The sequence below is a fragment of the Seriola dumerili genome, unplaced genomic scaffold, assembly GCF_002260705.1.
Source record: "Seriola dumerili isolate Sdu_G_001 unplaced genomic scaffold, Sdu_1.0 BDQW01000322.1, whole genome shotgun sequence".
In the NCBI taxonomy this organism is placed as follows: domain Eukaryota; kingdom Metazoa; phylum Chordata; class Actinopteri; order Carangiformes; family Carangidae; genus Seriola; species Seriola dumerili.
The window spans coordinates 3,304,567-3,332,341 of record NW_019174577.1 but is presented as its reverse complement, the minus strand read 5'-3'; the positions used below and the strand labels follow the sequence as shown (position 1 = coordinate 3,332,341).

The 27,775-nt window shown below is 38.7% G+C and overlaps 4 protein-coding genes across 7 annotated transcripts; 3 read left to right on the top strand and 1 right to left on the bottom strand.

Moving 5' to 3' along the window:
* Positions 1–358: 358 nt before the first annotated feature.
* On the top strand, positions 359–2,674 carry LOC111232189 (C-C motif chemokine 25-like). Its single transcript, XM_022759588.1, has 3 exons — positions 359–484; positions 2,196–2,313; positions 2,562–2,674. The coding sequence occupies exons 1-3, from the start codon at positions 421–423 to the stop codon at positions 2,671–2,673; spliced, it is 294 nt and encodes a 97-aa protein (XP_022615309.1). The 5' UTR covers positions 359–420; the 3' UTR covers position 2,674.
* A 4,068-nt stretch (positions 2,675–6,742) lies between these two features.
* On the bottom strand, positions 6,743–14,865 carry LOC111232129 (serine/threonine-protein kinase NIM1-like). 3 transcript variants are annotated; one of them, XM_022759494.1, is made up of 5 exons: positions 14,815–14,865; positions 13,476–13,530; positions 11,221–11,523; positions 10,377–10,645; positions 6,743–9,680 (listed from the first exon to the last, which is right to left on the bottom strand). In XM_022759494.1, the coding sequence occupies exons 2-5, from the start codon at positions 13,495–13,497 to the stop codon at positions 8,928–8,930; spliced, it is 1,347 nt and encodes a 448-aa protein (XP_022615215.1). In that variant the 5' UTR covers positions 13,498–13,530; positions 14,815–14,865; the 3' UTR covers positions 6,743–8,927. The 3 variants fall into 3 exon arrangements, with proteins under 3 accessions (XP_022615215.1, XP_022615214.1, XP_022615216.1); XM_022759493.1 differs by lacking the exon at positions 14,815–14,865 and adding an exon at positions 11,702–11,917 and having other exon boundaries at positions 13,476–13,702; XM_022759495.1 differs by lacking the exon at positions 14,815–14,865 and adding an exon at positions 11,842–11,917 and having other exon boundaries at positions 13,476–13,702.
* Positions 14,845–17,242, top strand: pole4 (DNA polymerase epsilon 4, accessory subunit). 2 transcript variants are annotated; one of them, XM_022759497.1, is made up of 5 exons: positions 14,845–14,927; positions 15,332–15,594; positions 16,013–16,097; positions 16,403–16,444; positions 17,023–17,242. In XM_022759497.1, the coding sequence occupies exons 2-5, from the start codon at positions 15,346–15,348 to the stop codon at positions 17,034–17,036; spliced, it is 390 nt and encodes a 129-aa protein (XP_022615218.1). In that variant the 5' UTR covers positions 14,845–14,927; positions 15,332–15,345; the 3' UTR covers positions 17,037–17,242. The 2 variants fall into 2 exon arrangements, with proteins under 2 accessions (XP_022615218.1, XP_022615217.1); XM_022759496.1 differs by lacking the exon at positions 14,845–14,927 and having other exon boundaries at positions 15,230–15,594.
* Positions 17,243–24,110: 6,868 nt separating this feature from the next.
* Positions 24,111–27,775, top strand: LOC111232188 (C-C motif chemokine 17-like). Its single transcript, XM_022759587.1, has 5 exons — positions 24,111–24,268; positions 25,354–25,483; positions 26,228–26,375; positions 26,598–26,664; positions 26,786–27,775. The coding sequence occupies exons 1-4, from the start codon at positions 24,205–24,207 to the stop codon at positions 26,634–26,636; spliced, it is 381 nt and encodes a 126-aa protein (XP_022615308.1). The 5' UTR covers positions 24,111–24,204; the 3' UTR covers positions 26,637–26,664; positions 26,786–27,775.

Genomic DNA, 27,775 nt, shown 5'->3' with positions numbered 1-27,775 from the left:
ATGTTATTCTTGGTGCTTTTGAAATCTGGACTTTACAGACATGTTGTTGTGCACTCCGAGTACTGAGTTTAATAAGGTGTCAGAGATAGGTGCAGGGAGGGGAATCCAGCCATAATTCATCACAAACTCGCCTGGTTTCAGTAAAACAACACTCAGAACGCTGGAGATGAAACAGCTGCACACAGCAGGAAACCAGGACTTAAATATTTTTAATCAGGGGTCAAAGAAAAAACCTTTTTCTTTCACAAGAGCACAGATGGGATGTTTGTGATGGAGAACATCAACAGCCAAAGTTCACAAGGCAGAGGGGGTGGAAGTCTCTGCTTCCAATTTTCTGTTTTGGTCTGGTTTTTTATTTAATCTGTTTGTCTCTGTGCAGCAAGCCACACAACAAGAACAGCAGCAGCAGCAACAGCAGCCATGAAGTTTCAAGCTCTTTTCTTCCTTCTGCTCCTCACCAGCATGTACCTGAGTCTGGCACAAGGTAAGAGGAACAGGTTGGATGTGATTCACACCCCAACTATGATATTATAACTGCAAAATGTAGATGGCATGGATTTGGTTTCAGCTGTATTTCAAAATCCAGATTCCTTTTTATGTTATTACTAAATCCTGTCTTTCAATGAGGTGAATTATTCTGCTGAAAACCATTAACCACAACACTTCATACCAAAGTGTAATCTGTCTTGGCTTGCTCTTAGAGACCACTTTGATGTGGTGATCTCGTGATGTGTTTTAAAAATACAAAAGAGCATACATTATTTCAATTAAGTAAAGATAAACATCTCGCAATCAGCAAATCACAGCACAAATGGGGAATTTTTGATCATGGACACATTGCGTTGACACCTGAGTAAAACTGACAATTTCTTTATCAAACAACATCAGTACCTCACCACTGAGATGCTGATATATGGCAGCCAATTAATTGGGGCTTCATTCTAGCCCCAAATATTTTCAGTCTTCAGAAAGCTGGCATTTTAATGTAGCAGAGGTAACGTTATTTGGAACTTCACATGCAGACTACAAGGTCAAAGATAAATGACCAGATGGAAGAGAACATGCTATAAAAAAAAAAATAAAAATAAAAGTAAAAATAAAAAAAACATTGTAAAAGTTAAGTTAAAAGAAAATGTGCCTGTTAAACTATTTAAGAAATTATGTTCCAAGAAACAATTAGTCATTCCTACAGAAACAGGTTCCATCTCCTCATGTAACGGATGATAAATAAATTAAATACCTAATAACCCAATGACCACTGAGATGAACTGATCAAGCGGGACTGTATCCTCACAAAAACTGAGTCTGTGTCCCCCCAATGCACTCCCCACCTCAGTAAATTTTGACAACAAAAAACACTAAGCCAATGCAATTATCTGGACATTTTATGTGTTTCTTCATTTTCTCAAATTATCATTTCCCAACATAAGGGTCTAAATCTGTTTCAAAGCCCTCTCCATATTGCCAGGATTAAATGTCTTTTCAAAAAATAATGAATCCTTTATCTATCAGCCTATAAAATATCCTCCATGTTTTGTGTCAGATGTAGACACCCCTCAAGTTGCTAAAACCTCAAAAGTCTCAGAAATAAAGTACCAAAGACATAACATCAGTATCTTCAATCACAGCTACAGCCCTGATGGGGAGATAACTTTCTGATAAAATCAGGTTTTGTTCACCTTTTATCTCTTCATGTTGCAAAATCTGCTGCCAAGTTTGTTGTAAACAAAACTGACAGGAGAAATAGATATAATGACTAAAATATACATGGTATCTCAATGTCTACATAAACTAATGATGTCCTGAAAAAACCACAACCAACTGTGTTAATGAGGCAGGGATGGTGAAGATGGGAGATGTTGGCTTCACCTCAGAATAAAAATTTCATGATAGATTATTGAATTTTTGATTTGTGAGACCCATGATTATGATTTTCCTGGTAACTTTGAGTCAGTAGTTTACAAATTACAAACATTTGACAACATCAGGACTGAAGAGTGTTCACTTTGACACTTTTTATTCATAAGGTTACAGTCATTCCAGTAAACACAGACATAAAAAGGACAAGTTCAAATTGAGCTGCACTGTTTTCTCTTGAGACACTAATAAGAGTGCACACATATTTCCTTGACAGTGACAGTTTTAAGAGGGGGGGTTTATCTCTCTAACTTTCACTAACTTCGTGTCTTTCCCAGGCTCATATGGTAACTGCTGCCTTGGCTATGTTCGGCGAATTAAAGCAAATGTAAAGAAAAACATCGAAAGTTACAGGATGCAGGAAACAGATGGTGATTGCAACATCAGAGCTGTTGTGTAAGTAACAAAGGTTATGCCTCCTCAATTTTGGCTCTTACTGAGCATTTTGTTTATACATTGATAAAACTTCCTACTATAATAATTTGGCAAAGACCAAGGGAAAAAGAAACAGCCTGCTTACTGTGACTGAAGTGACTGATCCAAAGTTGCAGCAGCACTTTTTAATGTGCACACTCGTGTCTTTGGTTGCTCTTGAAAATTGTGCAGTGAGCCTGACAACATTACATAATTTGTAATATGTGCAGGTTTCTGGTGAAGAGGAGGCGTTCACAAAAAGATAAAAAACAACGGACTGTCTGTGCCAATCCACATGATGGTTGGGTCCAGGACATGCTTAAGACTGTGGCTATTCAATAGGTAAAAAGTTACACAACATACTTACACAATGACAATTTAATACTTTACTGACCCACTGACCATGCAAATTCTTCATCATAAAACTTTTGTCTTTGTAAACTACTCAAAGGAGAGAAAGAAGAGAAGAATGGGAAAGAGGAGAGCAGCTGTTACCTCTCATGCATCATATATCACCTGTGCACAGATGGATTATGTTTCAATAGATTAGGAATTTCCTGTTGCTGACAGAGGATTTAAATCATGTACACGGTTCACTAAAACATGTAACTACTTACCATATGCTATAGCCACTATTGCGAAATTCATTTATATGAGCCATCCCTATGTTACTGTTCAGTTTTGTGATATTTAGAGCCAGCTAGGAATGAGCCACTATTTGGCAGCTTTGAAATGTTTGTGTGTGTATGTGTAAGTGTGTGTGTGATGTATATGTTACACATACATATGGGATTAAGCTGAGAGTTTTTTTTATATAGAACAGATTCCCATATTTTTGTATTATTGCATTTTGTGTCTTTCTCTATCAAATAAAGAAAAAGCAAAACAAAGACTCTGGGTTTTGTAATAGTTCATCAGAAAAACATTCAACATCAAGCTGCTTTGAATAATTTCTTTCGAATTTGGTCATCCCAACGTTGATTTTGGGCTGTGTGTGTGTGTGTGTGTGTGTGTGTGTGTGTGTGTGTGCGTGTGTGTGTTTTAAGGGGGGGGAAACTTCCTGTATTCCAGTAATCTCTCAATTAGTTTATATTTGGCATCAACTTGAGCCAATAACTGACAACATGATAAAGATTTCAAGCCTTTAAAACCTGGCTCTCACACCAGTTGGTCAACAACTCACTAACCCAAAGCTTGTTGTCAATGGCTGGTTGATAAGGATGATGGTAAAGGATTGATGTGACAGTTGGAAATCTGACAGATTCTCAACCATCCAGTCCAACATGGATGGATTAACAGTTCACCATTCACAAATCTGTCTTAAAATATCTGTCAGATTTTCAAATGTACCTTGAAGCAGGTTTAGTCCTCCTGTTCATACTGGCTGTAAACTGATCCCTTCATTATGTGCTTGTGTGTGTGTACTGAACTGAACTTCAATGGCAACAGATCAAACAGCTAATTTTTTGCCCAAACATTTAAAGGGTTGCTTCACAAGGGCCCATATGTACACTGGAACAATTTGTATTTGCTGTAATCATTCCTCCTGTTCGGGAAGAGATCCCTTCCTTCCCTTCCTAACACGATTTCAGTGTAGTGGACAAAATCAGCAGCCCTCATTCTGTTGCGAAATATTAAAGTTTATATGAAGAAATTACAAGGCTTCAGCAGCATTAGTTCATCAAATAACTGTATAAAGTTTGTTTGTTTGTTTAGTATAAAGTTCCGTCTTTGTGTTTTACTGTACAGTGTTTCCTTGCTGAATTACAGGGAACTTTGTTGTAAAAAAGAAACTTGGACTTTGGAAGATACCCACTTGATTTGATAAACTCAATCTGCTCAAGTCGAAACTTTTCGAAATAGGTTTTCACTGTATGAGGACTGTGGATTTTGTCCAAAACCATAAACAGGAGGAATGATTACAACAACTACAACAAACAAAATTTTTCCAGTGTGCACTTGTGAAGCAATCCTTTAAAATGTCTGGGAAAAAAATTGCTGTAGCATCTGTTGCTGTTGAAGTTCAGTTCAGTACACACAGGACAGCATATTATAGATGGCAGCCTCAGTATATTTTGCACATGCACTCCATAGGTTTTCTGTTCATCAAACATACCTTTATTTTGAAAAATGAGCACTGGTCCCTTCATCATACAGAAAAGACGTCAACATTACATAATACTGCAGGTCCCAGTTGAGATATTAAACATATTGACACAAAGTGAATCCAACCTTGCAGCTGGTGGGATTGTAGTTGAGAATGTCTTCAAATCACTCATCAAAGATGTCATGCAAGATGTCACACATTTAGTAGAAGTGAATGGATGGATTGTGAAATGTCTTCAAACATAACCAACAAGTACAGGGCTTTATGGTGGCCTAGGGGTAAAGACATGTACAATCTGAACCACACTGTCCCTGGTTCGAAGCCAACTGTCAGTTTTTCTTGCTTGTTATCCCCTTATCTTGCTCTTCACATTGCCTGTTTGACACTCAGCTAAATAATATCAATAAAAGGCAAAAATGCAAGAAAAATAATCTTTAAAAAACCCAAAGAAACCAAACCTCAGATGCTTTTTACGGAAACTGTGTCGCAATTTACTTCACTTTTAGTTTTAATGTCTTCCAGTTGTGAGTAAGAACTCTATTTCCTTTGTGGATTGCATTTTGAGACAATGGGGTACATCAGCAGCACACTCAAAAACCCAGCAGAATTTCTAGTGTGCAGCCCAGCCTTTTTGAGTGTACTTTTTTTTGTAACTTTTCCATGTGAAAACACTCAAAACCTGCTTAGAATTGTTAGTATCCAGGATGGATTTAGAAAACAGCAAGAGAATCAATCTGCCGTGTTAGCATGTTACCAAACCTATACCAGCATACCACAATTAGGAAGTGAATTCAGGATTTCAAAATTCTCAACTTTCACACATTGGTCAAAACTGATTTAACTTTACACATACATTTATTCAATAAACACTATGTAAGAGATATTAAGGGGAAGTAGAGCGAGTCTCCAGATTGTGCACTGTGCCAATCTGATCATTTAGAAACTGAGTTACTGAATTGGACAATCGTGAGAGGAAGACACCAGGCCATGATAGAAAACAAAAAATGCAAGTATTGCCAAGAGCAGAGCTACAGTGATCTTTGTTTTTCACACCATAAAGCATTAACAAAGCAGTGGCACAGTTGACCCTCTTTTTGGTTCAGTGTATGCTAAAGACCCAGTTAATGTGGCAAAGATAATAAGCTGTCTGGAAATATGACTTCACCTGCAGATTCTGGGCTGCCTTCCCGAAAACACATGAGCATTTATCATTCGTTATGCGAGAATAACAGAGATGTGTTAGATCTCACGCCAGCTGTGCATCTCGTAATTTCTTGTCTGTCTACGGAACATTACACATATGCAGTGGCTTCTAGCTTCAGCAGCTACTGATTAGAAACAAGACTACAGAATACAGGAAAACTGGTCATGCACTGACAAATGTAAATAAAGGCCCAGTATTAGTGACTCAGTTCCTGATGCTATCAAACTGATTTCTGATAAAAGTGAAACTCTCTCTAGCAATTTCAATTGGAACAGTGAATAAAGTTTCATCTGCATTTAGGTGACTGAAAATGTCAATGCAGGATGTGATCTGACTGTGTCAGCAAGAAGAGTCCATCGACAATTACATAGAGAGGGACATTATAGTAGGGTTGCAGTGCATAAACCCCTCGTTACAAAGATGAATGCACATGTGAGAGTTGAGTGGTGCAAAAGCCATAGACAATGGTCTACAGAGATGTGGAAAAAAGTGATATGGTTAGGTGAGTTTTCCTTCATCATGTCCTTGACAAGTCAGTACTTACCCATGTTGTGTAAGAGATCAGTACAGGCCAGAATGTCAGAGGTGGCTTTGTTATGATGTGGGGGGCATTTTGCTGGCATGCTGGCATGGTTTGGATCACTGCAAATCAATACAAAGTTGTACTGAGTGATCACCTTTATCCTATGATAAAACATTTCTATCCTGATGGTAATGCAGGATGATAATGCCCCCATCCATAGGGCACGAGGGGTCACTGAATGGTCGGATGAATGGGAGGTCTCATCAGACCAGTCACCAGATCTAAACACAGTTGAACACCTATGGGAGATTTTAGACCGGCGTGTTAGACAGCGCTCTTCATCACCATCATCAAAACACCAAGTGAGGGAATATCTTTTGGAAGAGTGGTGCTCATTCCTCCAATAGAGGTCAGAGACTCGTAGAATTATCGTCAGGGAGTACTGAAGCTGTTTTGGCAGCACCTGGTGACCCAACACTTTATTGAGACACTTTATGTTGGTTTTTATTAAAAACCCATCAGTATATCATAAAAAAGGATAGTCTTTATATGGCAGGGTGGTTACTCTTTCGCAACCATCTTGACCCTGTTTTTATGAACTGATTTGTGCTACATCCAGAGCTCAAGGCTGCTCTTTCACTGCCAAATGCAATTACCCACAAATGCTGACTTGCTTTTACAGTTGATCTTTTGGCTGGTCATGATAATTCCAGAGGGTATGGAAAGGTACAGATAAAGAAAGAATATATTTCATATGAAAATGTTTGTAGATGAGTAATGGTTTAAACATTATTTTACTAAGCACTTTTTCGTTCAAGCAGGGGTTTGTGAGTAAATCGAAGATACAAATTTTAATATCTTTTGTTTTTCTTATTTATGTGTTGCAGTATTAACAGCAGATTCTGCACAGATTAAGACGTTATTCTCTCCCAGTCAGTGAAAACTCAGCCCTGTCATTATCTGAACAGACTGAAGATATGCTGTTTTAGTTTCAGGCTTTAATGTTTAGCTAAGGGTAAGCTTCTGTGTATGTTGACATATCATGGTAATCCACCTTACACCACCTGATCACCTAAAGTTAAATGATATACTCTGGTCTAAACAACTTACTTTCTTTCTTTGATGCATCAGCATCACCCTTTCGAAATGTGTTTTTCCAAGGAGAGAGATTTTGTTATTGAATTCCCTGTCAGTGTGTTGTTTGACTTTCATTTTTAATGTAACGATGAGCATTATTTTGCACAAGTGAAAATGATAAGAGGGAGTTTCACACCATGGATATTGAGCAAGAGCAGGATTCCTAAATAAACAACAAGTCAAGACTCCTCCTTGGCACTCATAGGGACCTTGTTAATCCCTTTCAATTTCTGCTCCTGCCCACACAACGTGTAAGCATTCCTGTGTGAACAGGCTGTTGGATGGGAGTTCAAAAATTTATTGGAAAATATAAAGCTTATCAGAATCTCAGCAGGGGCATGCAGACTCTGGCAGAATTGCAAGGTGACGGTAACAGGCAAAGTGTGATGCCGGTCTTAGAGACTGTTGTACCCTAAGGGGAAATTCACATGTGGGGTGAATTGGAACTGAAGGGCCATTACGTGGAGAAAGAGCTTTCCAAGTTTGACTTCCCAGATTGGAATGGAATAAAATTGTCTGTCTCAGAGGAACTCACTCATAATTCTGTAGAATTCACAGATATAGAAAAGCATCATATTTTACTATCAGCTTTTATGTGTGCTTGAGATGGCTCCAAAATCTCTGCACACTGGCTCAAGAGCCAAACATCAGGGCTCACAAGAAAGCAAGGAATCATACAACATCCCAGTAGAAATCTCTTTGTAAATGGTCCATGCAGCAGAAAAATAATATTATCATTATCCTGTAACAACATGCCTCCTGCTGGACAGATAGAGCCAGAGGATAGTATCCAGATGAGAAGATCTGAAAGGAAACAATTTAAAATAATTGTTTGAAAATACTTTTATTATGATGAGTGAATTTGGCCTTATTGATTACTATAACTGTTAATACAGAGTGGCAGTAAATTTAGACCTGTGTCCATGAAGCATTTATGAAAGTCTTGCCTTAAAACATAAGCACAATACTCAAAATAGATATTAACAAAATTAGATTAAATTGTGCGAAATTTAAAACAATCTGTGTGCTCCAGACTTTTTTTTTTGTCACAGTCATAAAATGTGTATCTTATTTAGAAAGTTTTTAAATAAACATCTAGACTAAATGAAGGCATTTTAGGCATCAGACAAACATTTAAGACTGGTTACATTTTGTTTATAGCTCTGGCCTTATGTGGTCATAATTTTGTTTTATGCCTAATGTCATTGTTTTTCCCAGGACATGTTTTTTTCACACTCATAGTCTCATGTTTCATTTCTGTTGGACCAAGCATGTTCTCAGTGTCTCCCTTGTTAGGATTAGCTGTGGCCTTGGATTAGCTCAGTAGATTTATGCTCTGACTAAGAGGGATTGGAAGATGCTGATAGCCATACAATGACTGATGAACGTTTTGCGTCAGTAAGCTTGTTGGTGGTGACATAATCAGAACAGAAAGCTATAGCTAATTACTTAAGAGAGGTGCCCTCGTCTGTGAACTTTATGTGGGACAGAAGACCTCAACCTCCATGTGTGCGTAGCATTTCAGTCCAGTATTGCACAATACAAGTTGAAGACTACTAATGAACACATGTGCATGTGATAAAGTGCCTGTGTTGCCACAACTAAAGCAGTCCAGTTATTTTTCATTACAGTACAACACAGACAGCAGATGGATTGTGTTTGTCCACAGGTGCTGCAGACCACTTCTTCAGGCTCCTATACTCATCAGGTTGAAGCGCTGAATAACCTACAGCCTCCACTGACCTCCTCTTCTGGACCCGATGGAGGAGGATCCGGTAGGTCCCCGTCAACGGGCTCTTATAATCTAAACAGGGATTGTTTTGGAAATGAACTGTCACGATGCCTAGATCTGACAGCAAACTCTTCACCTCCTGCTCCTCCATACACAGAGCCTGGCCGGCCTGGGCAAAGTGGGCCGGAGACATGGGCAACAAGACATACGGAGGAGGGTACTCAATCCCCCTCAGCCAAGCACTGTTTGTAACCTGTGTGAGAGAGGAGCGATCAGAAGGCACAGGCCGCAGCATGCCCTTAATGACCAGCTGGCATGGCTCGAGCACAAAAGCAGGGATACTGTAAGCCCCCTGGAGGATGCAGCGCTTCAGCCTCCCCAGGTTGTCCCCATAAAAGGGCATAGTGGCCGTCACGATGAAGTACAAGAGAATACCTAAAGCCCAAATATCAGAATAGAGTCCAATGTAGCCTTTTTCCTTGAACAGTTCAGGAGCAGCATAAGGTGGAGAGCCACAGAAGTTGGTGAGGAGCTCATTAGGGCTGCTCTCTGTGCTGAAGCCGAAATCTCCTACCTTGATGCAGTAGCTGGTGGTGTAGAAGATGTTTTCTGCCTTAAGGTCTCTGTGGATGATGTTGTGGTCATGCTGAAACAGCACAAACAGATTTTAAAAAGTCAGTAAGGGTTCTGTTTTGGCATTTTATATTTCCTTTCAGGGAAAGAAAGGGTTGACAATCTGAAAAGAACTGAACAACAATAATGAGTGACACTTTCCTGTTATTTTTTGTAATTGTTCTATTTGGATTAGCAACACATTGAAACTTTAAAGCATTCAATTATTAACATTATTATTATCAGTAGTGGAAAATAACTAAGTATATTTACTCAAACTATGTACTTCAGTACAAGTTGGAGATACTTTTACTTCTATTTCCATTTTCTTCTACCTTCAGAGACAAATATTAAACTTTTTCACCACTATATATCTGCAAGTTATAGTTACTAGTTGCTTTTCAAACTAAGACTTTATATCAAAAAAGGATACTGTAAGCTTATAAAATACAAAGCACTGTTTATGTGTGTAACTGTGAGTTCAATCTAAGGGTGATTTTTCCCTCTAAACTTCTCAGATGGTTTCAGGTCAAATTATAGGTAAGGTAAAATTATCCAATATTTCACAATAAAAGCTAAACTTAGAGAGAAGCCAAGCCCTAGGTTGGAAACCATTGGGCTAAACTGCCTAACTGTATGTAAAGTAACTAAAACTATCTCTGTGTGTCTCTGTGTTGTGCAGATTCATGCTGTACAACAGACGACGGGTTGCAGAGACAGTGAAGCTCACCATGTGTTTAACAGCAGAGATGACTTGTGCAAAGACCAGCTTGGCTTCCAGATCGTTAAGCTTCCCCCTGGTGGTGATCCGGGAGAACAGGTCTCCACCGCTGCCATACTCCATCACCAGATACAGTTTCCGGCTGGTCTCGATCACCTCGTAAAGGCGCACTATGTTGGGGTGGCACAGCTTCTCCATGCAGCTGATTTCTGAGGAAGTCATAGGCCGGCTCTTCTTCTCCAGACGCAGCTTGTCCATGACTTTAACAGCTACTCTCTCTGAGACAGAAGAGGAGGGGGAGGCTTAGATGTCAGTGGTGGATTTAGAGAGGGTCTGATGAAGTGAAAGGTCAAAATAAGGGCAGAGACATGCTTAGGAGATTTAAACACACAAGAAAATAGGGATGTGTTTGCCACTGCTACATATGAGAAGACTGAAAGAATTTACTCAGCAACTAATTTAATTGGAAGATTGTTGCAGCATTATTCTAAGGTATGACAAAAATGTGGCTAAGAATCAAGAACCCTCCTTGAACAAGTCAGAGTGCATATATGGGTTTAATTTCAACAGAAAATAAATTCACTGCAGGGGTCAGGGAAGATCTAGGTTGATCCGAAAGTCTTATTCAGGGGATCAGTTGTTGTCTACTGACATGAACATTATTCACAAACCTGTAATATTATTTATCTACAACTACTATTCCCTCAAGGCCAGACTTGTTCATAACGGTAAAAGGTGTGGATCGCCCAGACTGGACAGAAGGGAATGCTTTATATTATTATTATATATAAGTTAGACATAAACCAGAAAACATGAATATTAACAGAGACTTAAACAACTCATGGTTTCTGACCTTTCGTCAAGGCATGGATGCCCAGCCTGACTGTAGAGAAGTTACCCTGCCCAATCTCTCCACGCAGCTCATAGAAGCCAACCCTTCGACCAAGTATCAGGTCGTTGATGATCTTCTCGTTGTGGGCCATGTCATATACCACACTCTCAAACGGTGACTGCCTCATTCTCTCTGCTTCGGTCAGCTGTGGGAAGGCACAGACGGCAGTAGAGGCCAACGGCTCGGTTGTCTTTTCCACCTTCTGAGCCTCATCTTTGGATTTTTTGCTTGCCTTCTGCTTCGGCCATAGCCTCGTTTTGATGGCTTGGGAACAAAATTCAAGAAAGAGTTTGACATCAGTGGAGAGATTTGACTTTCTTTTCAGAGGCCTGCAGGAATAAGGTGGTAATAATGTTGTGTGAAACAGCAGAAAACATGTTCGGATAAATGTACTTTTCTAATAATAGTCATCACTTTTATTGAGGAAGTCTTAAACACAAACCTTTATCTTCTATTTTTTTCCCTTGCTCTGTCACCAGCATTAGACTGCTTAACTCTTACAAAAGTCATCGTGCAGACAGGTAGTGTAACCGTTCCGTGTATAGGACATTGGTAATGAGATTAACCTCCATGTTAACTCACTTTGTCCTGAATGAGGTAAAACGTCTGGCCTCTTTTACATCAGCCTTGGCCTGCATCTTAATTTGTAAGTCGGTGTCTGTTGGTGAAAATGAGATGGAAGTAAACAATAACTGATTATGTAAATTTTAAGTTGATTTACATATATGAATATTTACTAATGTTATATTTTGTTTCAGACATGCAGCACTCTCTTCTGTTCGCAGAATGCAGGGGTAGCTCTGCTTTTGTATTTTATTTGACAAGGACTTACAACTCCTACACTGTTGTGGTGTCAATGTTGTGACTAGAGTTTTATTAGTCTTGCTGGTCTGCACAGAAGCTGATATATTTTTGGACTGTGTTAAATCATTTTCAACATGTAGCCAATGTTTTCACTTTTTATGACTAACAAAAGCCGGATGTGTCGACCTTTCCTGTTTTTATCTGTTCCTGCTCTTTGGACACAGTTCTCGAGACTCAGCACATTTCTTTTAAAGACTGGCCAAACTATTCATTTTCCTCCCAAGCAGGAGAGTACTTTGCCACTCTTTTTATGTAAACATTACACCCTGTTTCTTTGGTTTTATGGGAAACATTTATTTTATGGTTCCAGCATTACACAAAGAGCAACGGATGATAAGGTCAGATATCAAACGTTTGCTGTGTGGGCGTCTTACAGAGCAGGTGTAACGTCTACGCACACATGAAAAAGGGGGTTAAAGAAATAAACAAAGCAGACAATAATCAACAAGAGCAATAATTATTTAAACATAAACTGAATGATTAAACTGTAAATTTAAAGTGTAATGAAGCTGTGGCTCCTCCTGGTCATTGTGGGTTAAATTTAGAGGACGGTAAGCTCAGTTCTCAAAGTGCAGGATTACTTGCTTCTTTTAGATTCAGTATTAGTGGGCCACTTCTGAGTGTAGAAGGCTTTATACTGCACTAAAGAGAAGATGATTAACCTCAACACTTGGGTCAGTTTGACATTAGCAAAACAAACTAAACTTTTTTCTCTCTTTTCTTGTTTCACTTTCTTTTACTCTATTCATTATACTCTTCTATACATGTTATTTGTTGATGTGGGCATTTTAATGTAAATCACATTGATTTTAATAATAATGTAATCATCTTGCAAACACTTACTTATTGTTTACTCCATTGTTTAATCAGCTACCATTCAAAATTTCTGCATGATTGATTTTATAAAGTGCTGTTGCTTTTCCATGTATACTAGTAAATTCAAAAATGAGAGAAGATGTATGTTTAGCAGCCAATCAGCCATTTTCAATATTAAATAACCTAAAAAAATATTGTAAAAAAGACTTCTAATAAGACAGATTTAGGTTAGAAGCTGTCAATAGGAATAGTGCTGTTATAAAAGGTTGGTAATCCATTAAAAAAGGTACATACTCACTCTCTAATAAGCCACCAAGTCTGCATTTATAAATGTTTAGAATTTATCTTATTGATGGTCTATAACTGATCTATACAACATGATTTATTAACCATTAATGAAGCCATTATTTACAATTTATAAACCCACTATAAAGGATGCCTCCTCAGAAAGTAATCAAAGTTTTAATTTCTTTCTTTCTAACTTTCTGCAAACTACAACACTGCAGAGACAAAAGAAAAAGTATATATAATTTTACCTGGAAACTGCGGGTCCTTCATTTCTGTCCCTCAGGCTGTAACACCTGACTGTGACTGAACATGTGAATGGAGCAACAGAGAACTAAATCACTCTTCATAATCCTATTAACACAGTGTATTAGTGGACTACTCATTAGGTTCTCTGACATAGACTGAAATAACGGAACCGCTGCATACACACTTTAAGGAATGAACTAATCACACCCCATAGGCCTATTAGTTTTCATACTGATGATAAAGCTCATGATAAATAATGCATGAATATAGACATTCTTTTTTACTGATTATAGCAAATTTCTTGCAGTTTTTATTACATGAAACTTTAATATCATCAACCTTTAATAAAGATTACATTTGATATTCTTAAATGTTTGGGATCTTTTTGACGTCATGTTTTTTTCTTTTCCCAGTAAATCCTTGTTGAAAACAATCATTAACTCAAAACACAGCAGCATGAGTTGCCAGGAAATTATACACATTGTATAATTCATAACAGTCTAAAGTAAATTATTGAAACATTACATGGCCATATCACATATAAACATTACATATTTAATGGATACAGGGAGCTGTTTAAATTCAACAGAAAAAAATTAATATGTTGGAGGAGAGGGAAAAAAGAAATTAAGAGGTTAAGAGATAATTTTACTCAATAACCTTAGATTTTACTAATGACTGTACATAAAGATGGAAGAACAGCTCCTCAAAAGTAAAGCTAAAACATCTCCATCACCCCAGCGGCTGCCTAAACACCCAATACTGCACAGACTCCAGCTCCAAATGACCTCACTAGTGCAAGGTGGCAGCACCCATATGCAGGATATTTTGGTTTCATTTTTGTACAGTGGAAGGAAGAGATGAGTGGTTCATCTTAATATATAGTCAGTGGGTTTTATAAATAGTTCAGGTCTTAGCTGCTTCTTTATTTTGCAGTTTAACCTTCAGAATTGCAATATATTTTTATTCCATAGTGAATATTTCATTATTACAATGAATCAAATTACTACATGCGTGTGACAGGAGTCGCTCAAAGTCACACAGAAGTTCCTCTTGGCCTTATGGAGCATCTTTAGCATCTTTCAGCTCACTTGTTTTGTTTTTATTTCCTTCAACTTTCTGGTTCACTCCCATCTCCCTCGCCAGCACCTTTTCCAGGTCCAGCAAGCAGCGAGAAAGCTCTTAAACCCAGTAGACACTAGACCAGTACAACATTGTAGACGGACACAGTTTATGATAAGCCGGTGGACATAGTGTAGCATTTAGTATTAGCATTAGCTTTAGCATTTCGGTCAGGGGTTGGTGCCCAGAGTTAAAAGGTGGAGTGAAAATTGGATTTACCTTTGTTGGTTGGCCAGAACGACTTGACACGACTCCAAATGAAGGATGACGTTGGTCCTTGTCTGCTGGATTTGTCCTGACACAAAGTGGACAAAAGAGCGAGTGAATTTGGGGTTCGTCCATTTAATTTCCTGTATGTAGAAGTTGCCAAAACTCATACATCGTTGAATTATGGAGATAATATTCTTATCCATTGTATTGTTTTCAAAATAAGTAAAAAAATATATCTTGTATTTGTCACCAACACTTGAACCACCAAACGTACTTTGAGTGGCGTGCGGCTCTAGCCAATCGCCAAGTCCTGATTCACAATCTGTCCAATCACTGATGAGGATTAGTTGGCGGGAGAGGAAAAGGCCGGGCTCCATTGTGACTGACGAATCAACACAGGCCCCTCACCGAGAGGCCGGAAACACATGCTGGCGCGCTGCTACTGATGTTGTCATGTGCGACATGTAGCTCGATAACGGTGGTGATTTGTGTGTGTGTGTCTTTTTAATCTAACTCTTGTGTAAAGAATATAACCAGGAAATGGCTGCAACAGTGGTAACGCCTGTCACCCCCACGGAGCTCGACCCTGACCGCTGTGGGAGCGAGGAAGAGAGCCGCGGGGCCGAGGCGGAGGAGGAGAGCAGCCAGCAGCAGACAGGCCCCGCTGCCGCCGTGAGCCACAGCCGACTGTCCAAACTCCCGCTGGCCCGCATCAAGGCGCTCATGAAGACCGACCCAGACGTGTCCCTTGCCAGCCAGGAGTCTGTATTCATCATCGCTAAAGCCACGGTAAAAGTCTTCCAGCAACACATACTGCTTTCTGTCTGTGTGATACTGTTTCAGTAAAGCTTTTAATATAAACTCCTCAAACCTCTCAAGGTCTGCACACCACCTACAACCACTGAAGTAGAGATGCCATCTAATTATTTAACCTATGGCTGTAAAAATATACAAAATGTTACTATCAAATACAGCAGCAGTTTGTCTCAAACAAAAGACATCAAAGATGCACTCCATCTCCATCTTTTTTTTGCTTTTTTAAAGATATTGATGAAATAAAATCTCTACACAATAATACATTTTGTAAGGAAAGAGTGGCTTTGGGAAATTATGGTGGGCACCTTTAACTATTTTCTGACATTTCATAGAAAAAGCAATTCAGTTTGTTTTAGTTTTAATATATAATAAAGGTTTTTTTGTCCTCCAGGAGTTGTTTGTTGAGATGATTGCCAAAGATGCCCTGGTGTACGCCCAGCAAGGGAAGAGGAAAACCTTGCAAAGAAAAGACTTGGGTAAGCACTGTAAACTAAAGAATTTCTTACATACAAGATCACTGTGCTTTAAAATGGGTTTATGATGTTAATGTTTAGCTGATGGACTTGGACATTAATCATTTCACACTAAAGTTGTGCTGAGGGGATTAGATTGTTTTGCTGCACTGGTAAACATGTTTAACTTGTATGTTAACAAACCTAAGATATTTATTAGATCTGTATGATCAGCTGGAAATTAAGACCTATAAATCAGTTTTGATTCTCGTATCTTCTGTTGTTGTTCGTCTCAATCAAATCATGTCTCTTCTCTTTTGCCTCCACAGACAACGCAATAGAGGCCATAGATGAATTTGCATTTCTTGAAGGTAAGCCTTATCCTCAAGATGCTTGGCATCATTGCATGAATACACCCATGTTCAGAGTTATTACATGTAAATCTGAATCTGAGGTACCGTATTCTTTCAAATTGATAGTCTGTACCGACTTCAGCTTTTACAACACTCATGGCACAAATAAAATTGATAAGGACAACGCAACATGAACGCCCCACACACATACACACACACACACATTGCCAGACCAAGCAGATCAGAGATGCTGTTATGCACACAAACACACACACTCATACACTTTAACTACTCAGCGCTGTCTCAACAGCAAGGCTGTATTTCCTGTAACAGAGAGAGCAGAATTTTCACTCTCACATACCAACACACACCTGGGCATAAACACACACAGGCTGTCAGCAGTCTGCTGCAAATCAGACTGAATGTAAATAAATCGTTATCATGGGCAACGTATTGTGATAGTATCGTATTTTGTGTTACTCTGTGATTCCAACCCCTATTTAGCATGCTCATACAGATGTGTACACATGTAACTGACTGGATCGACTTCAAGTGGTACCAGTACACACTCTACTAATTCTTTATTTTCTCTCTAGGCACTCTAGATTAAAGGCTGCTTCAGGAGACCAATAAGAACATTGAATATCCGCAACCATCCAAGAAAATTTCCATCATATTTGATGTTTATAAATGCTTTTCTACAATGTGGCAGTAAGATTTTTCATACTTAAGACATCATTGGGGATGTGTACATTATTTGTAAATATTTGTGAAATACTATTGTACAATGGAATAAATTTAAGTTTTAAACATGCAGTTTCTGTCAGAATTAAACATTCTATCTTCATCAACACAGTTCAGTACTATCTGAATTTATGGTAAATTTGAGATTTGCAAGACAAATGTTTGTATTATGTGATCAGATACAAGTTCACAAGGGCTTAAGGGTGATTGATTATGTATGCACTATTACATTGAAAACAAAAAAAAAGCATTTCACACTCTTAGCGCCAATGTAAAAATTACTTTATCAAATAGGATATTTATCCACAAGGTGCCGTGATGGATTGTAGGACAAATGCAGTTATTTTATTGTTGGGATTTAGACTGTAAGATGTATTCTTTCATCATTTTTGACTTTTTCCTTGCGGTCAGCACCCCTCAAGCACTGGCAACATGATCTATCTTTCTGTGTCACAATTTTTGTTGGCTTAAATGCCTCAGCTTTTCCACACCCACAAAATAAATAATTGGAACAGAAAAACATGTAAAATTACCCAATTTTTCTCAGGAAAGACACAATCACAGAGCTCCATCGACTGAGGAGTTGTTTCTCTTACTTAATGTCACATGCTTTCCTTATTATCAAGTGTTAATGACTAGGATTATGTAGCAGACAGTAATTTCCTCAATCTGATTTTAATCTGGGAAAACTAGCAGCAGTGGTAACCAGTCTGCTCAATCAAACATCTTGCAAATGTGAAAAAATGCAGGTGCAAGGAACGCTAACACTCACAGTTAGGGAAACTACATTGTTTACTGTAGCTCCTTCTTGAATTACTGTACAATTCAGGTGAATCATTCTTAACCTTCTGCAGTGTATTAAGACCACTGTCCATGGTGCTGATGCTGGGACCTCCAGGGATGTGGGAACTGTCGCAGGAACTGTCCAGGGTACTGACCTGTCGACATGTTTCAAGGATTTCTGCCTAGTATTAAAGTTGATGGTATGTCATCTTAACTGATTGGAGTTTCTTGGTTTAACTGATTTCATGTTAGGAAACTTGACAACAATTCTTCTTTCTTTTTCTTTTAATGTATATACACCATTTCTGGCCAAGTATTAGCCTAGCCTAGTGTTTTTTCATCTTGGATGTCTCAGTGGTGATATCAGGCTATGGGAATATCGCCAAATGCACTGATTTGAACTTCCTGTCTGATATGTTAATTGGACCAAAAGACACTGACATGCATGCAAGGGAAAATATTCAGGATTTTAATATCAGTGCCCTATTTAATTTTCTATGTCTTTTGTACAAGGTTTCTGGTAGTTTCAAATATTGTGCATTGATGAACAGTGAGGCCACTTTGGCTAATAATATATTGGCTGATAGATCCCTGAAATTTGGTGATAAAAGAGCTATGACCATGATATATACTGAGTGGTACATACAGCTGGAAAATAAAACTAAATGCTCATTGGTGGACAAACATGTTGTGACACCAAGTGACCGCAGACGTATCTATTTCTACTGCTGTTTCGTGGTGGTTATCTGCTGTCATATTTGCTTATGTGATAAGCTAATATTGACCTGGACAATTTAAGTAAGACTCTATTTGGGAGCACAGAAACTTTAGGTTACACATGAGCAAAGATGGTTTCCATAATGAGCAATAACCTGACATCATTGTATGTTATATCCCTTTTTTTCTCAATTTCACAAACAGTAAATTTCTTGGAAAAGTGATCAAGTTATAAATATCCTGTAATTAGCATTTATTTGAACTCCCCCATTTGGCTGCTGCATCAGTACATTTTGGACATGTACACAGTACAATACAAGCCAGTGGTGAAATGGCGAAGGTTAAATATCTTGCTCAACACGGTGACACTGAGAAAATCACACAGAGCTTCAAGTTTGCATTAGGAATTTATCTGAATCTCTCTAGACCTGAGATGTGTGTTGTTCTTCCTGGCAGCATTTGTTAAACACTTCCAAAGTGTTCAGTTTCACACTCTAGGCACAGTCAAGACTCCTTTCGTTTTTGCAGTGGGGATTTTCAAAATAAATGCCTGAGTGTGTTTAAGCTGATTTTCTGGGTTTAGTGTTTCGAGGAGTAATGAAACAGAGCTGTGAGAAGCACAGATGTTTGGTTTCAGAAGAGCACCAGTCAACTCCCTGCAGAGGAATGCCTGACTGGCAAGAGGGAACATGGATTGCTCTTTTCTAATAAAATATAATCACATATTGAAGGATTGGACATCATTTTATTTCCACAGTCAATAAAGACATTCCATTAAGGAAATCTCATGTGAAAAGAAAATGTAGAGCCTCCCACTGTCCAGAGCAGAACATGAACAATGACCCTGGGACTGGCTGGCCTGATGGTCCTCCTTCATACTGATAAATGGCATGCTGAGAGAATAAACTTTGATTGTGTGGCTTTGTTAGTGAAAATTAGGCTAAATCATTTATTTTACTGTTTAGTTATTTCACATAAACCAGTAAAACAAATTACAGTAACATTTATAATACAATCACAGGAATAGATTAGAGTAAAATTATTTCACCTGTAGATAAAATACAACCAAGTCTTTCTACACAATGTGAATATGCTGATTTTGAGTTTCAAGTTAAAGGCATGGTTTAACATAGTGGTGAGTTAGATGAGAAGATCAATAGCATACTCATATCTGTATTCTAAATAGGAAGCAAAAAGCCATGGGGAAATGAGCTTAGCTTAACAACTGGAAACAAGTGGAAACTGCTAGCCAAACTTTGTCCAAAGCTTAAACAAGTGTACAGCCATACTAGCATCTCTTACTTAGGCATTGTAGTGGTGTGAGCTAAATGCTAACATGCTCACAATAACAATGGGAACGTGATGTTTACCCAACTTGTAGCATGTCAGCATGCTAACATTTGCTAATCAGCGTTTAACACAATGTACAGCTGAGGCTGATGGGAAAAGGTAAGGGATCATGATAGTTAGTACTGTTCATCATGAGGGATATTATGACAATCCATCCAATAGCTGTTGAGACGTGTCATTTAAAACTACAAATGTGAACCTCATGGTGGCGCTAGAGGAAAAGTCAGGGAATCACCACAGTCATCAACGCACATTGTCTGGGCACCACGAATGTCTGTACCAGATTTCATGGCCACCCATCCAATAGTTTAGAACTTGGAACTATTCCTTTAATTGGGAGCATTTCATACAGCTTTCTTACTTTCAAAGATTATACAAAGTATTTACCCCCTGCAATTTATCTCTTGGAAATCCCTCTCAGGTACAGTAAAATCTCTGGCTGCATGTCCAGAGCAGTTCACTAAGCCCTCCAACATCTCCGGGAGGCCATACCATCCTTATATACTGTACATCTCAGGCTCTTCACCCCCTCAAAGAGGAAGACATTAGCCTGTCAGCTCCACTGTTCGCTGCTGCTGCTTTTATTTATTTATTTATTTGATTTCCAAATGTTTGTGAGTCTGCACACCTTGACAGGAGATATTTTAATCGCTGCAAAGATATGCAGAAAATGCATCTGGCTCACAAGCAGACCTGTAGTCATGTGGAAGGTATGTTTTTGCAGCTGAGATTCCAACCTGATTTCTTGGGTCAAATTCTTCAACAGTTAACCCCACCCCCAACGCATACACACACATGTATATACACATTTTTACCCTAACCTCACCCCTCTGTGTGCATACTGCATATTTTCACACCCAGGGTTCTGATATGTATGCCCATAAGGAACATATTGATTCTGTGTTGTCTGAATAAATCTAATTTTTCCACCAAGTGTTTCAGGAGCCAGAGAATGATTTGTTCTATGTTAAGACCTGTTGAACCACAGGAACTCAGGCAGTCCAATATTGATCTAACTGTACAAAATGTGTTCATTACATGCTGCACATTAGAGTCCAAAGCAATATTTCCCTGTATGACAGGTGACTCCTGGTTAATTAATTTCAATATTTTTATGTAACTTTGGGAACACTTTTATAAGAGTTTTCACCTCATTCTGCAAGATTATTTAGTGGCACCACCTGAGTAGTTTTAATGAGAGAGTTTTGTAAGTCATGTAAAAGAACGACTGTAAGCAATGAATATTGAATTCCTGTGAATTTTTTTTTTTTTTTTTTTGGTTGTTGATGTATGTATCTTGGTTCTTCTTGCAGATAACCAGCCAAACATAAAAAAAAACATGGCACTGTATCAGAAGTTCCAGCATATCTACAATGGAATATGAGAGCAGAAACATTTTCAGTTATCTAACCCAGCAACTATAAATGTCAGGCTTTGGTGTCAATCCAACAGGAATAACTTGAGGGGAGATACAAGTTTCTCCACCATGCAACAGCAGTCTTAGTAGATCAGAATTAAATTCAGCCACAAGACACGATACACTTGTATTGACATTTAAGGATGCAGTCCCACAATCCCAAGTGTTGGCTAATTAGTAGTAATTCCGAGAAAACTTACAGGAATGATGAAACGATGAAATAAAAAAGCTTTTGAACAAACTGGTAATGTGTCCCTGAAGCTGTAACAAAATAACACTAGGTACACACCAAGTAAGAGAAATGATTATGATTTATGATATTAAAGAATACACATTTGTAAATTTTAATTTTTTTGTAATTTCTCTACTGTGTCCCTATAATACAGGCATAAAAGGTCCTAAAAATACTATAGAAAATAATGGATTTGTCACTTAATACTTTGCTTTGAGCAGGGTTTTCCTGATATGAAAGTTTTTTACCACCCCAGATGAGGAGGGTGGTGGAAATGTGCTCAACTGCACCTGCAACCACACCTAACAGTGATGTCATGGTCCATTTGAGTACAGTACAGCCAAATTAGGAAAATAAACATATTTTCCCCGAGCTGATGGTGAATTCTGTGTATTATTACAATTACCAAGGAGATTGTTTCTGAACATTGCTGCTGAGCTTTTCTAATGTTTCTTTTGATGCTTTGAAAACTGCAAATGATTCACTTCCATTGTGTTTGGGTGATAATGAACCTCTGGTGAATATCTCTAAACAACATCAAGTGAAAAACCAACATTACCTGCATGGCTAGTTTGTACTATTGCCATAAGTTTAGGTGACTAGACCCTTTAAGGACATGGGAATAAGCAGTTCTCCAAGCAAAAGGCAACACAGTCAAAGACATTCAAATATTTCCTGGCCATAGTAAGTGTGAAGGGAGCAACACTACTGTGATAACTCTCTGGATGGTGTTATCTATGTATTACCATATAATGACAATCAGGCCTGCTAGAGTAGATAGCAACACAATCATGTATTTCCTTATTGATAAGAATTATAATCAGTTATAATTATTAATTTCCAAAGAGAATTTAACACTTTGTCAACTATCACTGTGTCAACAATGCAATGTCACAACATTTGTGTACATAATCAGGCCTTTGATCGATCATTTCATTCACTGTTGTTGTTGTTGTTGGCATTATCTGATTGCGGCAGTTTCTCTGGTTTTTCTCTGGCCCTGATGCTGTTTTCTGTTGAAGCCTGTCTGTAATGGATGTAGATGCTTGACTCTCAGATAAAGTTTATTTGAGTGTTGAGTTCAGTTATGAAACTAAGTAACAATTTTATTATGATTTATGGGCTGGCAGGGAGAGTTCACAAAGACATATTATGGGCTTATTTTTCAAACTTCAGAATCACTTTATTGACCTAATACATTACATGTACTCTGTGACAATGATGCATTGGCATGAGCAAAGCCATAAAAAAAGAAATAAAAGCGAGAAAACGGTTTCATATAGGCTGCCAGACTTCCAAGTTTGTTATGTAAATGAAATGTCTGATTGGAAGGGCCAAACAAAAGCATGTAAGATTTGTCTTTATTTGGTTGAAAAAAAAAATTTGACATTTATCACTGGAGTCACTTAAAATAAGCTACAGTGTGAGTTTAAATTCAACATACAGTGGTGTGTCATCAGCCTAGGAAGGAAATATTGTTTTGACAATAACTTGAATGATGGGGGCATAAAAACTGAAAGCAGCAAGACGCCAAGGACAGAATCTTGTGGAACACCATTTTAAAAATGAGCAAAGAGGGGACATTTCCCATTACAAACAGGCAAACAACAGCCCCATTAAGTGTAAACCCCACAGAATACAATGTATAAAATCAAGAGAAAACTGAAGAAAACAAATGGGTCTTAAGAAGATTTTTTTAAGAAGCGCATTGATTTATCTTCCCTGAGATTTTGCAGGAGGCTAATCCAAATGACAAAAGCACAATTACAGGTAGAGTTCAGTTTTAATGGTATAAGTTAATGATATATTTAACATCACAAATCTACAACTTGCATTTTTTTTCCATGATAAATGTATACATGTTTTCCTTTCTAAGTTAATGAATGCACTTTATCACAGTTTCTAGGTGTTTTTGGCATTTTGTCTGGAATCCGTCACAGAACATAACTCTGCTGCAAGACTGATCCAGATGCACAAGTGAGACACGCCCACTCTTCAGTCTAAGAGTTTCCGCAACTACACTATACAGCTGCATACCAGGGTTAATTGAATATTATTTGGAGATGAATTGCTATTTTAATGCCAAATCAGGGCTGATGCGAAAGCTACAGGGTGATTCCTTGTTGGTTTCACCCACTAAATCTGTTTCAGTCCTGCCAGAGAAAATGCACTGAGGACAAGAGAGGAGGTGGGATGTAAGAGGAATTTAAAGCCACAAATGAGACAAATGAGGCTTGGCATTTTGAGTGAGGCAACAAGAAGGGAGAAATGAGTGAGAGGTGAGATGAGTGTGAAAGAGAAAGGGAATGAGGGAGGGAGTTTAGTTGAGCGTGAGAATGACTGAAAATGGAAAAACAGAGGGTGGGAGGGAAAGACGGTAAGACAGAAAAAGAGAGGTGGTGGAAGTGAGTGAGTGAGAGATGGGCAGGGAGGTATAAAGAGAGGGAGGGAGTAATATAAGAGAGGCAGCCATAGAGGGAGAGGTGACAGAGTAGATTATCCTCCTCTCCTCTCCTCCTCTCTGCCAGCCTCATCATGGTCATGCTGCAGATGTTGACTGTTATCTCTCTGACTGTTATCCTCCTGGCATCTGTGGAAGGTAGGACATAGCCATACTTACTTTGTATGGGTGTGTGTGTGCGTATGTGTGTGTGTGTGTGTGTTGCATGGCTTGCATGCACCCTGCAGGTGGACAGTGTAGCAAGAGAGCGATGGCGAAGACAGAAAAAGGAGAGAAGAGGGAAAGAGGGATAGCAGCAGCAGGAGCAGCAGGGAGGGAGGCATGGATGTAAACAGAGGGGCAGAAGGCAGGAGGACGAGCATCTGAAATCCCACAACACACACACAGAAAGACAGCAACTGTGTCAGGGCTCAGTCTGTGTGATGGTGTCACCTCGTCTGTTTTTTGAAATGTTGTGAAAGCGCTGGAAGTGCGGTGATGTGCCTGAGGATGGATTCTAGATCATCTGTGGCATAACAAAGCAGCACTGTCCTATTTTACAGCTCTTATTGCTCCTGCTGCCTCACATCACACTTTAATTTGTTTACCCAATTGCTTTGGATGAAAAGGCATCATGGCACACCCTCCACACAAACACACACTCCCTCCTCTCCTTCTCTCACTTTCCCTCTCTCTTTCGTTTCACTGGCATGGTAGTATGTTTTGCTGCACAATGGGATGCCATTGTAATTCCTCTGGCATTCTTGTGTGTGTATATGTGTGTCCATATGTGAGTGTGTATATGTAACCAGATGGCATGTGCACATTCTGCAGAACAGATAACATTTTTTTTCTGTCTACAAAAGCTTCCAAAACACAGTGTTTAAGTCTTTGCTGACACCAGAATACTGACTTCAGAGAGCTTAAAAATCATGATCCCATGAAGTAAATATGGCTTTAAAATGTGTCTGTATCTGATTTGAATGCAATTAATGATAATGTAGAATAATGTATAGTGTTTAAAACTTTTGTGGCTGCCATGTTGTTGCTTCAGTGTCCTGTTTGAGAATTTCGCTCTGATATGACCTTGTTAGCTAATATAAAAGGTCTGAAATAGAAGGCAATAAGCCAGCATGATGAAGTGAGATTGACACCAAAGAACTTCAGGGTCACTTTGTCAGTTTCTTTTTTTCCTAATGCTTTCTCATTCTTGTTTCTCTGTGTTTGCCTCTTTTGTTTCCCAGGTAAAGGTGTGCAGATGCAGAGAGATGTCCAGTGCTGCATGTTGTACTCCCAGGGCAAGGTGCGTACCAAAGATGTGTTGCGGTTTGAGGTGCAGACGGAGGGGCCCGACTGCAGTATACAAGCCATCATGCAAGTATTTCAACTATCCACTCCTGGAGCTAAAGAGAACACAGCAATCTGCAGGCATGGAAAATATGCCTCTCGTTAGAGGAGGGCAGAGCCGGGCTGAGAGGCATTGTCATCTTTCCAGGTCATGTTGTTATGGCAGGGCTCGGAGCTGTAATTGCCAGGGAAGTAAGAAAGGAAATATGTGGGAATAACAAGCCATCTGAAAATACCTTCCAAGCCAGCTGAGCCCTGCCGCAGCCAGTCAGTCAGAACAGCAGGGTTTAGTTAAGTAAACCATTCTGCATTGTGATACCTATTGTTTCCAGCGGGTCAGAGAAATCCGATGTAGCTGGGGAATGAAGAGCTTGCTTTTTCATGTGGTCCAGTTAACAAAAACATGGAATTCTTATAGATACAAGAGTTTCTTTTGGTCTTCTCTATTTCATTGGTTAACAGCCTCTTTTCTTCAACTTTTGGTCACAGTTGGACTTCTTTCTACCACAGCAAAAAATTAAAAAAATGTATTTGACTAATTCCAGTCATTTAATAGCAACTCTGTGATTCTCCGATGCTTTGCTACACCTGACAGACATCTTAGTAATGGAGTAGTCCTCCACATTATTACTGAATCACTGGTTTTGCTATTCTCTTGCTTCCGCATACAACAGATTCAGATTCTGGGTTTCTTCCTTTTTCCCACAAAGTTCAACAGAACCTTGTACTTCAATACTGTATTGTGTAATAAGTATTGTGTTCTTTTTGTAGTCTTTACACAAAGAAAGCGGTGAAATGTGCAGACCCCAGAGACCGTAAGGTGAAGAGGTTGCTGAGAAAACTCCTGCAGAGACAGAGAACCAAGGCCCACCGAACCATGTGGCTCCTTCCTCATGACAACCTGCCTGTCATGTCAGAGGTCAGACACAAGCTACTTTACAGCTCCATGACTGTTACACCCTCCAGTAATCCCGCAATACACTGTGTATCAAATGTAATAAAATAAAATGTAATAAGTCTAACACTTTGATCTACTGTATCTGTTTGTATCATTCTGAATTAAATTAGTTTAGAAGAGTACCTCTTCATGTTATGTCCTTGTTACATGAGACATTAATAGAGCTTCTTCTCTGATCATCAGGACAAGAAAGATAACTGGGCGGTTCTCAATGTGGAGTGATGGAGCGGAGGAAAACTCATAGTCATAAGTAGGTCTTTAAAACTTTAGTCATGCAAGTTCAGTGCATTGCATATAATATGTATGAAATCTGAAAAACTTCCTCTTTCAAATGTTTCATTTATTTTTACATTCTTCCCACTTTTCTACAGGCCAAGTAACTTTCAGCAGCTCGCCTTCTTAACATGGCGAAGCTTGCTGATTTCTCCAGTCGTCTCGTGTCTCTCTCTGTCTACACTATCCGTCTCCCTGGGACCAGACCTGGGCAGCAATACATATTTAAATGGCTTTAGATATTTAAATATGAACTGTGCTTGAAATATTCCCAAACACGTGGCTGGAACAGTCTCAACAGAGGAGTATTTACTTGTAAGATAAGTTGAATTGATTTTTTTTTTAATGGCTCATACTGTTATTTGCCGGAGTCTGCCTGGAAGTGTCTCCCTCTACAAAAACAAACCTACTCATGGCTGATGTAAAATCAGTGAAAAAGTTGTAATTAAACAGAGGATAAATGAGCAGTGATATTAATATTGTATATCAGCAAAATACTCTATGCTTATTTGTGACTTGTATACCTTCAGTAATGTGTAATGACACTGCACACAGTAAAGTAGATGGGGTTTTGTCGCACTGACTGTGCCGAATACTGGGGAACTAATATTGATTTGCACCTCGTTTTGTACAATCCAGGTCTCAGTTGTCTTAAAGTTTAAAAATCCTTGTTCAGGCTTTGACCTTCTGTATCTGACTGTTAGACAGGTGAAATCAGTGGGATCAGAGAGAAGATTCCACCTGAATTCAACTCTCTGTTACATAAAAGAGCAAATGTTCCTGATATTTATCCACTTTGTATGTTGACTGTTTATAAATTCAGTATGAAACCTGAGTCAATCTTTTAAAATTAGGCCCTCAGACATCGACCAGTCATTTCCATATCTATTTGCAGTTTACATTTGTCTTTTTTCACCAATAGTCTGTCACTAAACTATGCCAAAGTATTCATGACTCAATTCACCACATGGCAAGGCTGTTAAAACTTTGAGGGCTCAATTGTGTGTGAAACACACAAGTATTGTAGAAGAGTGCACTGTATGTTAAAACACAGTATCTCAATTTTATAAATTAATCTGAAATAATAA